The 16,765-nt window shown below is 35.1% G+C and overlaps 1 protein-coding gene across 1 annotated transcript; it reads left to right on the top strand.

Annotated features, from left to right (window-relative positions):
- The first annotated feature begins 3,035 nt into the window (after positions 1-3,035).
- LOC124449273 (uncharacterized protein F54H12.2-like) lies at positions 3,036-3,665 on the top strand. Its single transcript, XM_047000208.1, has one exon. It carries the CDS (start codon positions 3,036-3,038, stop codon positions 3,663-3,665), a length of 630 nt encoding a protein of 209 aa, XP_046856164.1.
- The last annotated feature ends 13,100 nt before the right edge of the window (positions 3,666-16,765 follow it).

The following is a 16,765-nucleotide window of genomic DNA, read 5'->3' as shown; positions in this document are numbered from 1 at the left end:
AAAACAACTCTTCATAATATTAATCTATATACATTCTGGCCAGTTTATCTGGCTGGAGTAATGGCGGACGCAAAAGATGCGCACTTGAGAACTGGGTACAAGTAGGGGACAGATTTTTCGCTGAGTGGCGCTTCTGTATGTATCTATTCAGTGATTGAACCCTCAATTATGAGTAATTAAAAGTAATTGACACCTATTTGCAAAATTATTATCTCAGAACATTACCATGAGTGACACCGACAAGTACCTAGCCAGTGTGTACTTTGACCCCAAACGTTCAGGAAGCTATGGGGGTGTTGAACGTTTGTACAATGATGTGAAAACCTTAGGAATATATGATATTAGTCGTAAAAAAGTTAAAGAATGATTGAGTCAGCAAGATGCATATACAATACATAAACCAATTCGAAGAAAGTTTGAAAGAAATCGCGTTCTAGTGAGCGGTATCGATGACCAATGGCAATTGGATTTGGCAGACTTACAATTTCTACAAAAGTATAACGAAGGTGATCGGTATCTTCTTATCTGTATCGATGTTTTTTCAAAGTATGCTTGGGCTGTTCCATTGAAAAACAAATCAGGCCGTACATTAGTGAACGCTTTTCAGAAGATATTATCATCAGGACGCAAGCCGATTCACATTCAAACGGATCAAGGCTCGGAATTTTTCAATCGGGACTTTAAGAAACTCATGACAGAAGAAAACATTACATTGTTCAACACATTTAACGAGACAAAGGCATCGATTGTTGAACGTTTGATACGTACACTGAAAGCAAAAATGTGGCGTTACTTTACCGCAAATAAAACGATGAGATACATCGACATGTTGCCCGACCTTATGTATTCTTATAATCATAGTATGCATCGTAGCATCAAGGAAAAACCGATCAACGTTACAAGTGAAAGTGAAGATAGAATCTGGCAAAATCTATACGAGGATAGCAAACTAAATAAACATACACATGTAAAATATAAGTTTGATATTGGCGATCAAGTACGAATAAGTAAAATAAAACGAAAGTTTGAGAAGGGATATTTACCAAATTTTTCAAAGGAAATTTTCACTGTAATTCAAAAAATACCACGTAATCCTCCTGTATACAGGCTAAAGGATTATGAACTTAAAGGAACGTTTTATGAAAAAGAACTTCAAAAAGTTATCAAGAAAGACGATGTTTACGACATTGAGAAAATACTTAAGAAACGGGGCAGAGGGAGTAATGTACAATATCTTGTAAAGTGGTCAGGTTACCCAAATAAATTTAATTCTTGGGTACCTGCTTCAGAAATACATGTATAAAACGTAACTGTGTGCTTGATCTCTTTCATTTTACAATTTATATGAAAGATGAGCGGAACACACTTTTATTTGACATTACCTAGTAATGCATCTCTGCCTATATTTCCAGATAATAAATTTTCAGGTTATCGTGTAAAATTACCTCACGTTGTGGATTTATATGGTAATTGGGAAGTAGGATTGTATTCAATTACATATCCTCATACATGGTACACGTTGAAAAAAGGTTTGGATACACATATATATGTAACTTACAAAACAGGTCTACCTACTCCGGTATTTGTCGACTATGGCTTGTATGAAAAAGCCTTCGACCTAGTAAAATCAGTTATTGAGACTCTTGACAATGAAGTAAAAGACAATATCAAATTGAGCTTTGACCCGCGAACAGAAAAAATTAAAGTGCATGTAAGACAGGGTTACAGAATATCATTTAATTAACGAATGTCAGTCTTACTCGGGTTTGGCGGAAAAGACGTAGAGATTTCAAAAACAACCGAAAGTCCTTATGCTTGTGATTTGCAAGGATCAGTCATGATGTATGTATATTGCAACATTGTACAACCGCAAGTTGTTGGAGACGTCAATGTAAAATTACTAAAGGCAGTTGCTATTCAAGGAAAATATGGAGACATTGTTTCAAGAACATTCACTAATATCCAATACTTACCCGTGCAAACAAAATCTTTTGAGGACATCGAAATTCTCTTAAGGGACGAGTTAGGAAATCCCATCGCATTTGAACGAAGGAAGTCGATAGTTACACTTCATTTCAGAAAACAATCCTCATCTTATTTTACATAAGAAAAAAAATATATGAGTAAAACAAACCGTTACGTTCATTATTATCTAAATCAGCAAAAAGGATACGGATCACAACCTATCTTTAGAGGACCATCCTGGCAAAAAGGTTATGGGCGGATGGGTTATGGTCTTGGTGGCTTATTTCGTAGATTGGCTAGAGCTGCAATACCTTTGGCAAAAACCGGCGCAAAAGCTCTAGGTAAAATTGCCCTCGATACAGGTTGCAAACGTTTTGCGTGATGTTATCTCAGGAAAAAGTTTTAAAAAGTCTGCAAAATCTCGTGTTAATCAAGCAGCAAAGGAAACAGGGAAAAAAGCTGTAAACCGTATACAACAGTTTGCTCAAACAGGAAGAAGAAAACCTCAGAAGAAACAGGCAAAAAAAACGGCTAAAAAGAGAAAAGCATCGTCTTCTCATGTCATTTACCGTTCAGCCAGGAGACATAAAGCAGCTAAAGAAGCAGAAGATATTTTCGGTTAAATATGGAGTTCGTTCATCCAAAATCAGCAGAATGTACAAAAAGTGAACTTGATATATTTTTCGTACCCCCAACGCAAACCAGTTTGGAAAAGGGGCGATGGATAGACCATCCACCTGTCTCTAGTGTATCGGAAAGCGGTCCGATTACCTTTTTAGCGCCAGGTACAGAAGATTATGTTGACTTGTCTAACACAATGCTGATGGTCAGAGCAAAAGTAACGAAAGCTTACGGTGGAAATCTCGACGATGGCGCTAAAGTAGGGCTGGTGAACAATTTCTTGCATAGTTTGTTTAAGCAAGTTGATGTGTTTTTGAAAGGAAGCTAGTAACCCAAGCGACAGGAACTTATCCTTATCGTGCATATATCGATACACTTTTGAATTATTTTCCATCACCTAAACAATCCCAGCTGACAGCTGCGTTGTTTTACAAGGACGAAGTTTCAAAATGGAGGTTGCCGACCCAGCAAACGCCAGTCCAAACAAAGGCTTGAAAACACGAAGTAAGTTTAGTGCGAGAAGTGCAGTTGTCGAAATGGGAGGCCCTATATTTTGTGATGTTTTCTTCGGTGAACGCCTCCTGCTTAGCTATGTTGATTTGAAAGTGGTAGTGAACCGTACCAGTGACGAGTTTGCCCTAAATGCATCCGAGGACGATGCAGCATTTAAAGTGAAACTGGTGGATGTTTATCTAAAAGTTCGCAAAGTTAAAGTGAATCCTAGTAGAGCTATGTCTCACGAAGTTGCACTGAGAAAAAGCCCAGCCGTTTACCCTGTAAGGCGTGTGGACTGCAAAAGTTTCATCATTCCATCAGGAAACCCATCGTTGCAAAAAGATAATCTTTTCAACGGTTTGGTACCGAAATCACTTGTCGTCGGTCTTGTTGCAAGTGCTGCATTCAATGGTGCTTATAAATTAAACCCATTCAATTTCCAGCATTTCAACGTTTCATCCTTAGGCATTTCTGTAAACGGCGAATCTCTACCATCTAAGCCTTTCAAGCTGTCTTTTGGTAACAATCCTAGATACATAGAAGCATTTCTATCACAATTTGCTGGCACTGGAAAAAGGTTTTGAACGCCGGAAATGGAATTGATCGTGACGAGTTTCTAAAGGGTTTTGCTTTGTACTGTTTTGATTTGACACCTGATATGTGTAGTACGGGAGAACGTTTTAATACAGTGCAAAAAGGAAATCTTGCCATTGACATACAATTCTCAACAGCACCAACTAATGCTGTTAGTCTTGTCTGCTATGGAGAGTTTGAGAATATAATCTACATCGATTCTGAAAGGAATGTTGTCTATGACTATATTGGTTAAATTAACACCTCACAAATATCGTCTGCTTTGAGATCGGATCCTGTTACAAGCAAGAAATTTCTTGGTGTTTTTCCAGCCAATCGTCTACCTAAAGTAATAAAAAGCTATCCGAATGGGTTAATAGCAAACACCGATATCAGCGGAAAACCTGGAAGTCATTGGGTTGCATTTTACTTTCCGTCTGAACGAAAAGCCGAATTCTTCGACAGCTATGGCCAGTCGCCTGAAATTTATCATAAATTCTTTAGAGACTATTTGAAACATTATGATTGGGATTTTAATGCACGCAAATTACAAAGTATTTGGACCGATGTATGTGGACAATATTGTATATTTTACCTAAGCCAAAGAGTACGAGGCCATAGTATGAGTAGAATTGTAAGTATGTTTGATGGTAATACTGTTGAAAACGATAAGAAGGTATCGAATTTTGTAAACAAACATTTTCAAATAGAAACTGGTGTAATTCCTAACAACGGAAATCAGTCAAGTACAAACTTATTTGTAAAAGATTGAAGTGTTTAATAATGAATAAAAAGTTCTTTGTGTGACTTAATTGCTTTTATTTTGTACTTACATATTTTCATTGACAACAATGAGGAAAATGATATCAACTGCAATTTTTATTTAAAGAAAAAATCCTTTACAAGATATATTAATAGCTTAACCAACGTAAATGAGTTTTCTTGTGTGTGGTGGAAGCATTGGGCATTGTGAATTTCGTTTTTGATGAACTAGGATAAACTGTTTCATTTTCTTCATGTGGTGAAGTTTCCATTTGAGCCTTCTTCCATCTCATATCGTTCCTAACCAAATCTCGAGGAATGTTTATTTTTGATAAAACACGAAAGAATTCTTTAGACCCTTTAGGATTGAAATTTTTCCTTCCTCTCACAGCATCGCTAATTAGATCTGTTATGTTTGATTGCGGAATGGTGACTCCCTCAAGTTTGACTTGTCCAAAATCGTCCCAAGATATTATACTTGGTGTGTTCTAAGACGTTGCAATATTGCTTTTGCCCGCTCACGCATAGTTTTTGGCACACTTTGTACAATGACAGAGTCAGCTAATGTCTGATTTTCGTTGTCACTTATTATGTTTTTTTCATTCCCACCAACAGTGTCTACCACGCGTACCATGGGTATTTGATTATCATTCTGTTGCTTCAATTTAAGGAATTGTTCAAAGTCTGCGTTAAAAAGTTTTTGTCTTTGATCGTCACTCATGTCGTCTTGTTGAAGAATATGTGAGAGCTGCGAGTCTTTATTTATCATATTCATCATGATCGGACTAGTTTCAAGTTTTTGTTCTTTTTCGTATCTGTTAAATACATCTTCAGGAACAAGAATCATACGTTTGACATGTTTCATTTTGTGAACAAACTTCCCAATACACTTATAACAGGCGGCAGTAAAGCAGTCAGTAAATTTCCTCCTTTCTGATTCAAAAGTTTTTTCTTCTTTGCTCGTGAGAATTTTTGTTAGCCAGTGCTCTCAGGTGTTTCTTTTACCTTCACAACACTCGCTTTTGACTGGCAGATACTGGCACAGCTCCTTCTAAAACATTGATAGCACATTCACATATGCACACAATAACGTCGGAGGGTCCATGCTCAATTATCACCTTTCGAACGTTTGGTTTTGATTTAGCTAGAACTTGCAGATAAGGAATATAGTTCTTCATTCGTTTCGACATGATGCGTTTATGAGTGTTTCTGTCGATGCTTATCGCTTTTGTACATACACAATGTGCTTTTCATCAGGCAAAATGTTTGTTCTGACACGCAAATTGTCAGGGGTTAATTGATGTAAATCGAGCATGAGATAGCCGTATGCACGACTCGTAGCGTCTTGAAACGACTCCAAAATGTAGTTGACATTTTTAGGGTACATTTGACGGGCAAAAGTTGAAATACCTAGAGAATCTCTCGGGTTTTTAAAAATGATCATATAATGGGAGTTAAGGCTTATCGTTCTTGATTGTTTACCCGGAGGGAATAAATTTTGCGTTAAATACCTGACAGATATCCCTCGATGATGGGACCCGCGGGTAAATAAATCAGACATTCGTTGATCATTAGAACATTCTGACATAAGATCGTCTACAAAGAGTAAAGAGTTTTGACATCCTTCCAAAATATCAGTCAAGTTGTCAGGGAACCCTCCAACAAAAATTACATTCGGTATCCTTTTAACCATTTCGTCAAATTCCATCTAAGTTTCGCCATAGCAGTAAATGATTTTATTTGGAACTGGGTGAAACAACTGGGTCAAATTATAAAGCATCGACCTTACGAGATGACTCTTACCAGATTGGCTTTGCCCGCTAATGTAAAAGTTAGCTGGTGTTTTAAAACGCACGTCCATTGTCTTGCAAATGAAAACAGAATTGTTTTACAACAGACTATATACCATCATGCATATATCAATTAAATATACTCTATAAACAAGTTAAATACTTGATCAACAAGAAGCTGATTGGATGTTCGACTCTAAAACACTGAGCACATAAGCAATCGCAAACATTTTCTTTCATCAATTGATTAGTTAATCATGTCGTTCACATGGCAAGACGTTGTGAAAAGTTGGGTTTCTTCAACTCAAGGAAGCAATAGTCAACATTGTATAACAGACTTGATAAGGCATTTGGCATATGCCAATATTATTCCAACTAGAATTATGAACAGTCAAAGCCTTCACATCATTCTATTGGCACAAATAATGTTAGAAACCTTGGATCGTCTCTCAGTACCAAAAGCAATGCAACATCCAACATACTTCGTTTATCGTGCAAATGCAAAAGAAGTAATGGTCCACGACCTATGAGATAGAATTGCGAAAAATATCAAACAGTTGGAGAATGATGAGGGTGTAAATATTCATCATTATTATAAATTGAACATTGAAAATATGATGGACATGGATTAACTACTTTTTAAATGTATCTTTCAAAATATTAATACGAAGTCAATAAACATTAAATTAATAATTACTATTAAACCTTCGATAAAAAGAAACGTTATTTTCATCTTCAGACATGTCAATGTCATTTATAAATGTTTTATCTTATTCGTTCTCTGATTCAAAATCCATATCTTCCTCGTCGTCAGTTTCCAATAAACTAATATCGTTTGCGTTTTCTTCATTCTCAAAAATCATGTCACCGTCATCACCATCCTTAACAACATCTTTATACTACATAACGACATGTCTCATCGTTAGCTTTGTCATCAACACAGCTATGATTTACTTTACACCCTAATGCCGTGGGCTGTACCATTGTATAAAGCATTGAATCTGGAAGATGTATAATGGGCTTTACAGACGGACTAGCAGAGTTAGACGCTGGTGACCAATAATATCCGTAAGGTATTGTGTCTTCACCAGAGTTGACAATTATTCTTTTGTCGTAGACGATCTAATATTGCTTTACTTCTTTCTTGTTGACAAGCCGACGGGTCCGTTTTTCTCGTGTTATTTTACTGTTATTTACAACATCTATTTTATTTTTCTTATTTTCGTCATCTGAACGTACATAGTTAGATACCATTTCATACATAGAATCAAAATTAAGAATTTGGCTATTTTTAAAATTCAAAGTAAAACCTCGTATCTTACAATGTTTTTTCCCATTATTTACAACGTACGCGTAATTTTTTGGACCCCCACATGCAAATCTTGTAATGTAACTACCTTCCCCATGTTCTTGAGTGATTTCGTTTGTTAAATTACCCAGGTAATCCCCTAAGATTGGCCTTGGACCCCCCGGTTCATTTACATAAATACAGCTATCTGTATCGCAATATAAAAGGCTATCTTGTAAAAGATCCATCACATTGTAAAGTTCTAATCTAGCCCATGCAGTTGTAAAAATTCCTATGAAGATATTTGTTAGTTTGTTTGCTACTTCATACTCATGCTTTCTCTTAAAGACAATTTCGACTAAATCATCATTCAAGATGCAAAGATCGTGCATTTCAATGTCGGCCCCGTTCAAACGTCTGTAGAAATGTAGAGGATCATTAATGAATTCTGTATTTAGTCGATTGTCTTTTTGACAAAATTTACCCCACAAGCTGTTAAGACATAGCTTAGCCAATGCTCTTAAGCCTGGATTATAGTCTATTATATCATGCCTTAACAGTATTCCATCGTTTTCATAATAGTCGGCCACGTATTTCTGTCTGTCCTCAGGAGTTTGTATACGACTTGGAAATCCTGAACTCTCCTGCTTTATACGGAGAAAATCATTCACATAATCCAAAAACAAATCCGAGCTTGTGTTTTCAAAGTGCCAAATTTCAAAAATTTCAATAACCTTATATCCTTTTTCAAAAGCTTTCAGCACTTCAACTGTGGTAAAAGTACCCAAAAAAGCAGGCTCATTTTCCGAATGAGTACACACTGAAAAGTTTTGTACAACACACTGTTTACATAAAGGAAAAAAGAGTTTATCCTTTATTCGTGCAGGTAAAATTGGAATATACAAATTTCTGGGTGCTAAAACTTTGCATTTTATTAGTCCGAAATAATTCGAAATTGTTTCAAAATTCTCGCGAATAATTGTTGGATGACCTATAGGATAAACTTTTGTTTTGTTAACGTAAGGATACAACTATGTAAAATCAACATATTCAATTGTTTCATCTTGTTGAACGTCCCTAAAAACCTTAAACCCATTGACTCTGCAACCAAAAAACGCATCGCGTGGTTCAAGATTCGTTACAATGTCATTTGTATCCAAAAAATGTTTCGTTTCGTCCGTTTCCTTAAGTTTACAATAGTCATGTTCCCAAATCGTCTTAACCTCGTAACATAATTGTAAAAGTCTATTTTGTCGTCTAATTGTTTCATCAAATACGTCATAAAACTGTTTCTCATTAAAAAAGGGATGATCGTTTCTTAAATCGTAATAAGATGGGCATGCATGATAAAGACAGCCATAAAAAGAAAATATAGTGTTTGTTTCTTCACAAAAGCCGTCGACATAGTACACTTAATAGTACCTAATTCCGGATCTTCAACTTTTTTTTCTCCGCCATTGAGAGCGTGTTGTATTTTGCATTTAGTTTGCGCAGATACAAATTCAAGCCACACAATTGCGCTTTGAGAGAAGGGTTTATTTGAATTTCGATACATATTTTTCGGTACGATTCCGATTGTGTTTGGTTGAAGATATTTTGACCGATAAATTTCCATTACGGCTGCTGCAATAGTATAATAACAGAATGGATCAACTTTAGTCTCTGCGAGAAATAAATCCCTAAATTACAAACAACATAAACGCAGTATGGTAACGTCTTGAGAGCAGTATTTAGCCATTTCCTTTTGGAAATCAAAGACAAAGTTATTTTTCTTTCGTTCTTTATGCCACGCAATCAATTTGGTGCGATCTTTTTCGAACTTTGAATCAGGACTGTAATATTTAATATCAGGTATCGGGCCAACATAATTTTGATTTTCTATTGTATTAAACAAAAACGGAAAGTCACCTTTGGAAAATTTTGTTTCATCGAGTCCAAATGTTTTAGGAAATTTAGCTAAAGGCATTTGTAAAAAGATCAGCGAGTCAATTAAACGGATTTGATAATCTTTCACTGTCAGTTGCATAATTTTCTGTCCCGAATTAATAACATGTATATCAGCAGTCGGTCTGTATTCAATTAACCATCTCTGAATGAAAACACCGTCAAATGCCTTAGAATTATGGGCAATTGCTGTAAAACCTTTATGTTCTCTTGAAAATAAGAAGGAACAAAACTCGTTCAATGCGTTGTAACCCTTGAAAACAAATTCTGTACCGTCTAAATATTGTGCAACAGCAAAATTAACCACATGTTCTCCGGTTGAAAAATCTGTCTCAAAATCGTAAAATATTAGACTATCATTCTTGGGTTTTGGGTTTTCCGTTTGCATGAAACATAAATGATCATCAAGTACAAACTTATTGCATATATGACATACAGTTTCCCCACAGCGATGTTCGTTTTGTCTGTCTTTGTCAACTATAGATGAACACATTTGACATCGAAACGACTTGTCACACATTGATGGCAAGTCAACCCCTTTGGACCGACGCGATTTTTTATGACGATTAAAACATGCAGCAGAGCGACAAATCTTGAAACAATCCGAACACATATATTTTTCATCTGAAATCTCAACGCAGTCTTTTTGTCTGCACGTTTTACAGACATTAAAACAAGGGTGATTTAAAGCATTTTTGAAGAACTGAAAGCATTCGTCACAGTAGAAACGTTCACCGTGGAAAGCCGGAAGTTTCGCAGGGTTAATAACATTGTAATGATCACCTTGTTTGTATAAAATAAGCTTTTTATTTTTGGGGGGCCCCTCAAAAATTACTGTATTTCGAGCATTAAAATCAATAACCTGAATTTGATAATCTAATAGAACCCCTTGAAACTTCGACAACTCCCGTAGTCCACAAGGTCCATAGGAAATATTGGCCTTCTTGTATAATTTCAAAGCTTCTCGCTTCTGAATAGCTTTACCCCGCTTAAATTGTTTGAGTTTTGGATTCTTGTCCGCTATGGCCTTTGCAACAACAAGAGCGCGAGCACAGCAGAAATTATCCTTATTTCGTATAGTAATAATTGTCTTTTTAACTAGGCTGTCTGCTATAATCTAAGACTTTTAATGAAGTAGAATGTTTTTTACCGGAACCTGTCGACTGTCTTACAGCAACAACATCAACAGTAAACGACTGATCCAAAGGGATGTTTTCATTACTCTGAAAAACTTTCGTTATTTCGGACATCACCCGGTTTGAAGTCATTTGAATTGCAGGCAACAGTTGCGTGCTTATGAGGGACTTAAGTTCGCTCGAGCGGATCATGATTCGCATTCTGTCTTCTAGAGGTGTGACTAAATCACACGCCTTCTTTACCTGCGTGTAAAAAAAAAGAACATTTTCTTGATTTAAGCTATGTGAGGGAAAAGCATGAAAATAGAGAAGTATTTTCTTATAACTGATCAATTGTATTTGCAAAAAGTTCGTTTAATTCATTAACAATATCTTTAATCTTGTACACTTTATCATCTCTAGGTCTTTCCTTCGTAGCCCTGAAAACACACGCTGATGCACCAAACTTTTTCACGTGTTTTTCGGATATCTTCTCCATATTGAAGTGTATTGTGTCTTCGGAGAGATAAGCCAAACGGTCATCTATTTTTTTCAGCAGCTTGAACTTTTGTTCTAGTAGCTTGGCAGTTTTTTCTTGCCAACGTAAGACTTTGCGTAAGTCCGATATTAGTTTAGCCAATTCTTTCTGGATTTTTCTTATAAGACGTTTTGCTTTCGCATTTTTACGCTCAGCACGTTTCTTCAAACGCAGGTCATATGAATCCATATCAAAACAAATTAAGAAACTACTATTGATCACTCTTGGTCAAGCTAACCTAATATAAAATAGATCCAACCTAGCCTTTTTCTTATAGTACTTTGCCCCCTACAGAGATCGTCATTGCGCATGTCATGATGTAATAAGCAAAAAATAGTTTTGAAATTTAAATTCATACATAGATTATATTGTAAACACATCAAGATTATATGAAATTTAAAAATTTAAAGTTTGTAAATTATGTCTTTGGACATCAGTTTTCTTCATCATCGAATGAATTTTCCACAATTATTTTGGAGCGCTTTGATTCTTAAGCTTTTGGTATCTTAGTGCTCGACTCTCTTTTGGGCGCTGATGGTTTTTTAGTTTTTCCAATGCCTTTCATCGACTCGTCAGCCCAATGAAAGAATGAACATTTCTTTTCACTTGCCATATACTTGCAACGAAAGTAGGGTCGGCCAGGATTGTTGGCCGAGTTCGATACCCACAGACATGCAAACACTTGGCACTCGTAGAGTGGAAAACGGTTTGGCTTGAATTCCTTCAGCACATTCTTATCGTACACGTCTATAAGCTGCAAGTACTTTTCTTCGGGCGTGAATAAATTACATTTTTCTTTGGCGCACTTTAAGAAGGCGCGCTCCTCGTTGGAAGTAAAACGTTTCAGACCGCCGTTTTTGCAAAAGCATCTGTGCTTCTCAATAGAAACCATTTTCTTCCTTGGTTCTTTTTTTCTATCTCTGGCTGCAAAACGTTTGTCGAATTAATGCATATGATCTGCAGTGCTTGACTTTTTATAATGTCACAATGACTCCATTTTGTTTGCATTTTTCAATTATTTGATTGAGGCTTCTTTTAATCATATTTCCGTCAAAATTTTTTCCCATGAAAAATACCAAAATAGTAAACCTACAGATTCGTAAATATGTGGGCTCTAGCTGTGCTAGCCGATTATAATTACATCAAGAATTAAGTTTTGTCTGCATTTTTTGATTGTTTGATTAAGGTTATTTTTTATCACATTTCCATCAAAATTCTTTCTCCCCACGAATGATGAAAAATTTTTTCTTGCTTGTTTTCACAGTATAATGACAAGTTAAAAATTGTAGAGATAATAATTGTTAAAAGTCATAGCTATAATTTTTAAGACAGTTATGAGACATAATATTTTTTCCAAACCAAAACGGATAACGACCTTGAACGTTATTTCACAATCTTAATTGATGGTGCTTGAAATACATTAGGCCTGCAGACATAAGAGTTAATTTATTGTTTTAACACTTTAATGCCTTCACTCAATCTTAAACGCACGCATGCCAAGGAAATAATCGATCCATTGGAAAATTACTGCTAACAAAAGAGCCTTTATCAATAATGTGCATGTAAAAGCACTCACGCCAAAGTCACAGGCAAAGTCTTCGGCAAACGGCGAAGAAAACATCTAAACATCTAAAATGGCTACCAGAATAAAATAATGCCAATTTTGAGTAAGTTGAATTAGAATACAATTTCAATGTTAGATATGACTTTAGAAAATTTAAATTGTGATTTTGTTCATTGTTTTAGGCCAATGTGAACACTGCAAACTTTTGTTGATCTGTCCACCGAGCTGCGGGCATAAAGTACATCTATCTTTGGTAGAAGAGAGGCTTGTGGAATGCTTGCTATTTCGATGTCCCATATGCTTGTAAGTCAAATAATTAATATGCTTGCTGAATGTTGTAGTCGTGTTTTTTTTTATGTAATGTCCATTGCGTTATACTCTAGATGTTTTTAACGAAGAAGTCGACAGATTTCTCGAAGATTTTTTTGAGTATGTATTTTTATAATTCTTTATCTTTTGAAAATTGATACAGTAGAACAGTCAGTAAGATTGATTTCTTTTTATTTTAGAGTGATCGTTGCTAGTTTTTCAATAAAATAAAAATTTTTTGTTTCAATAAAATTTATTTAAGAATATCAACGTCTCATGTTCTAATTTGTTCTTTTTTTTCTGTCAAAAATATTTTTCTCCAATCATTGCAAGTGTACTTGATAAGTTCTAGCCCATTTACTATCGGAGTCATGTTTTGTAAACTATCAAAGAAGGATTTCATGACTTCTTCCTCATCAATTTTTGATACTGCATCTTCAAAGTAAATCGCTACCCTTTCATCATTAGGAATCATCAAGCATTCATGGCGTTTTTGTGAGCGATGGTCAACGCGACAACCGTCACAGTCTTTTGCCACAAGATCATATATTTTAAAACCAATTTCAGTAGCATAGCACTTTAACAATTTATTCTGTATATTGCTTTGGCGTTTATCTAAAACATGGCTCTCATCTTCAATAAAATTGTAATGTGTTCTCCTTTTTTATATTTGCAAAGGAAACAAGAAAGCGGATCTAATACTAATTTAAGAATAGAAACCAATTGGCAATTTTAATTAAGTTTTATCGTGTTGCAATTAATCATGTCATCCAATAGTAACCTTCGTTCATTTTATGTCGTTTCCGGTTTACACGCGCGCGCCCTGTTTACTTCCTAGGACTGGAAACTAATTGACACGGGTAAGAGCTCCGTATAATTCCGGGACCATACCTGCACCTTAACTACTGCCATGAAAGTGATTCTAAAATCCTAAAATAATGATGCGGTGCTAAACTTTCTGCATGCTTAATTGCGTACATATTATTTATGTCGACGACAACAAAATAACGACAAATGGCAATCATGCGCATGCTTCGGATGAGTTCAAGAAAATTTTTAATAACATAAAATTCATATTTCGAATTCATTCAATGTATATGTTACAATAAAAAATGGTCTTCTTTTTTTATTTGCTTATTTAGTTAAACATGAACTTTTTATTTTAGTGTGTTTCATATTATTCTACTTAAAATTGCTGGCTAGTGATTGATTTTGGTGTTATATACGTTGCTACCTTTCTATAGTCTTGACTTCTGTTGCTTATTTATAGCAAAGATTCTAGCTGTAAAGATTCCAGTGTAGGAAGCTTCGTATCGAATCGATTACCTCATGCCAACATTCTTAATGTCCAAATATGTTGAATTTTATCTCAAGTTGCAATGCTGTATTTTTTAGCAAAATGTCTTAGCACCTTTAAAAGTTGTGATAGCTACTCAAAATCCATACATCGAGAAGAAAAAATCTGTTCAGAATGCCATTTGGAAGAGAATTGCCGATTACGTAGTTTAATAACTGTGATGAATATGCATTTAAATTTAACAAAAGTTCTTAGAGTAATCCTTCTGAGAGCTGTTTAAATAAAACGTTAAAAAAAGAATATAAGTGCAGAAGATAAAGCTTCGGTGTCAATTCTGAACCATGACGTTTCACAAATAAACTGATTGGATTAGATCGCTTTTTAATCGCGCCTCAAAAGTTGCAGCAACAAATACTTATTTGACAACCAAAGAATGAAGATTAAAATATTGATGTCGTGGTATAGATATCCTATTTCTGTCATAAAGTCAATTATTAATAAGTGAAAATTCACCCCACACGTTGTGTTATTTCCTTATGAATAGACTTTTGCGATTACATGTAACGAAAAATCGATCTAATCATTGCATATTTTTCATTAGATCTCTGGTTTTCGTTACTTATTCATTTTGAACGATCATTTGTTCGCTTGACTATTTGGTGTTAAGCAATTATTTCAACATTGAATTATTAAGGAAATTGTTACGATCATAAATGGTGTCAAAAATTAATTTCATTTCTTGTACAATGGTCAAGACAAAATCTTAGTAAAAGAAACGACTAGTTTCAACTGCACCCGGGGAAGCCGCCGAGGAGTTTAATATCAGAGCCTAACCTCTTTCGAGCACTGTGTGGATAGTCATAATTCTTAAATATGAGACAAACAATGTGCATTGGGGGTAAAAAAGGATACGAAGATAAGGAATGGCAAAGTGTACAATTGTGTAAGTAGTATAGTACAGGGGGGTACGAGAGCACAGAAAGTGCTCTTATATCCCTCATGTACTATACTACATTTAACCGTGGGTAAAAATTATCTTTATAACAGCGCAAAATAAGACCATGGTTCAAAAGCCGTCCCTCTCACACTACTTTGAAATAATGACTTTTTTACACAGCTTTCTTTACATGAGTAAAAGGTCATGTAAAGAAAGCTGTGTAAAAAAGTCATTATTTCAAAGTAGTGTGAAAAAAGGCCATGTTTCAAAGGCGTCCCTCTCGCAAAAGGCCATGTAAAAAAGCTGTGTAAAAAAGTCATTGTTTCAAAGGGGGTAAAAAACTCGAGTTTACAATCTATCGTTTAAAAATATGGAATCTATATGTTTTTGAAATATATAGGTGCGTTCAAATTTTAAAAACCGTCTTTAAGAATCAATTGTTAAGAAAGCATCGTTTCGGAGAGGGCTCGGCAGTGCAGATCACGAAGTGATCGAGCAGGGGAATGGAGCCCTCGAGAATTCTTAGCGACGGCGGGGGAAATTTTCACGAAGTGAAAATTCGGAGCGCCCCGTAGATTCGATGAATATTCGAAGAATATTCGAGAATAACAGAGGCTTAATATATGCTCTTTAAAAAACCATCTTTAAGAATCAATTGTTAATAAAGCATCGGTTTTGAGGGGGCTCGGCAGCGCAGATCACGAAGTAATCGAGCAGGGGATGGAGCCCCCGATAATTCTAGGCGACGGTGGGAAAATTTTTCACGAAGTGAAAAATTGGGGTCGCCCCCCGTAGATTCGATGAATATTCGAAGAATATTCGAGAATAACAGAGGCTTAATATATGCTCTTTAAAAACCGTCTTTAATAATCAAGTGTTAATAATCAAGTGTTATTAAAATATAAGTAACAGCGCAGCTGATTTTTAGCGGCGCGCGTGTCTTAGTGCATGTTTTTTAACAATGGTTGTTTAATGTAACCAGCACATTTATCAGCGCATGTATAATAATACAATGTTTTACAAAACTACGGAATCTATATGTTTTTTTTAATTTGTCTGTCAAGCGAGTGTCATATGTACATGTTTAACAATGTTTTATAGAATTTTTGTTAAAAGTGTTTTTACTAATTGTTTCAGGATTTTGAATTCTTTTGTATATCGCTTTTGTATTAATTACTTATTACAAACAGTTTTAGTTATTTGAATTGATAAGATAATGGCCATAAGCATAACTTTTACATCCATTAGCTAATATGTATCGTTTATCATCAAAACAGCTGAGTGATACTTTATTAATTTCATAACTACTAAGTTGATGGTTTACACTTCTAATAGTTTTCATTGTATGATGTATTTGTTTCTTTTCAAATAGTGTTTTTTTGTAGTCTTCATGTTGTATTTCGTTCTTAATAATATTTTTCTTAATTCCTTTAGCTTTTTTATCTCCTTTATTATCATATGTTATATAACTATACATTTTAGACCGAAGACCTACAAATTCAGTTATTATTTTTCCAGCGGCTTCGTCTTTCATTTTACCAATAACCTTTTTATTAGTCTTATTATG

The sequence above is a fragment of the Xenia sp. Carnegie-2017 genome, unplaced genomic scaffold (genome assembly GCF_021976095.1).
Source record: "Xenia sp. Carnegie-2017 unplaced genomic scaffold, XeniaSp_v1 HiC_scaffold_23, whole genome shotgun sequence".
NCBI classification, from domain to species: Eukaryota; Metazoa; Cnidaria; class Anthozoa; order Malacalcyonacea; family Xeniidae; genus Xenia; species Xenia sp. Carnegie-2017.
Note: the sequence above shows the minus strand (reverse complement) of the source record. Positions and strands in the feature narration are given on the sequence as shown.

Excerpts from the sequence above, each read along its gene's own strand:
- LOC124449273 (XM_047000208.1), top strand. The coding sequence starts at position 3,036 with ATGGAGGTTGCCGACCCAGCAAACGCCAGTCCAAACAAAGGCTTGAAA.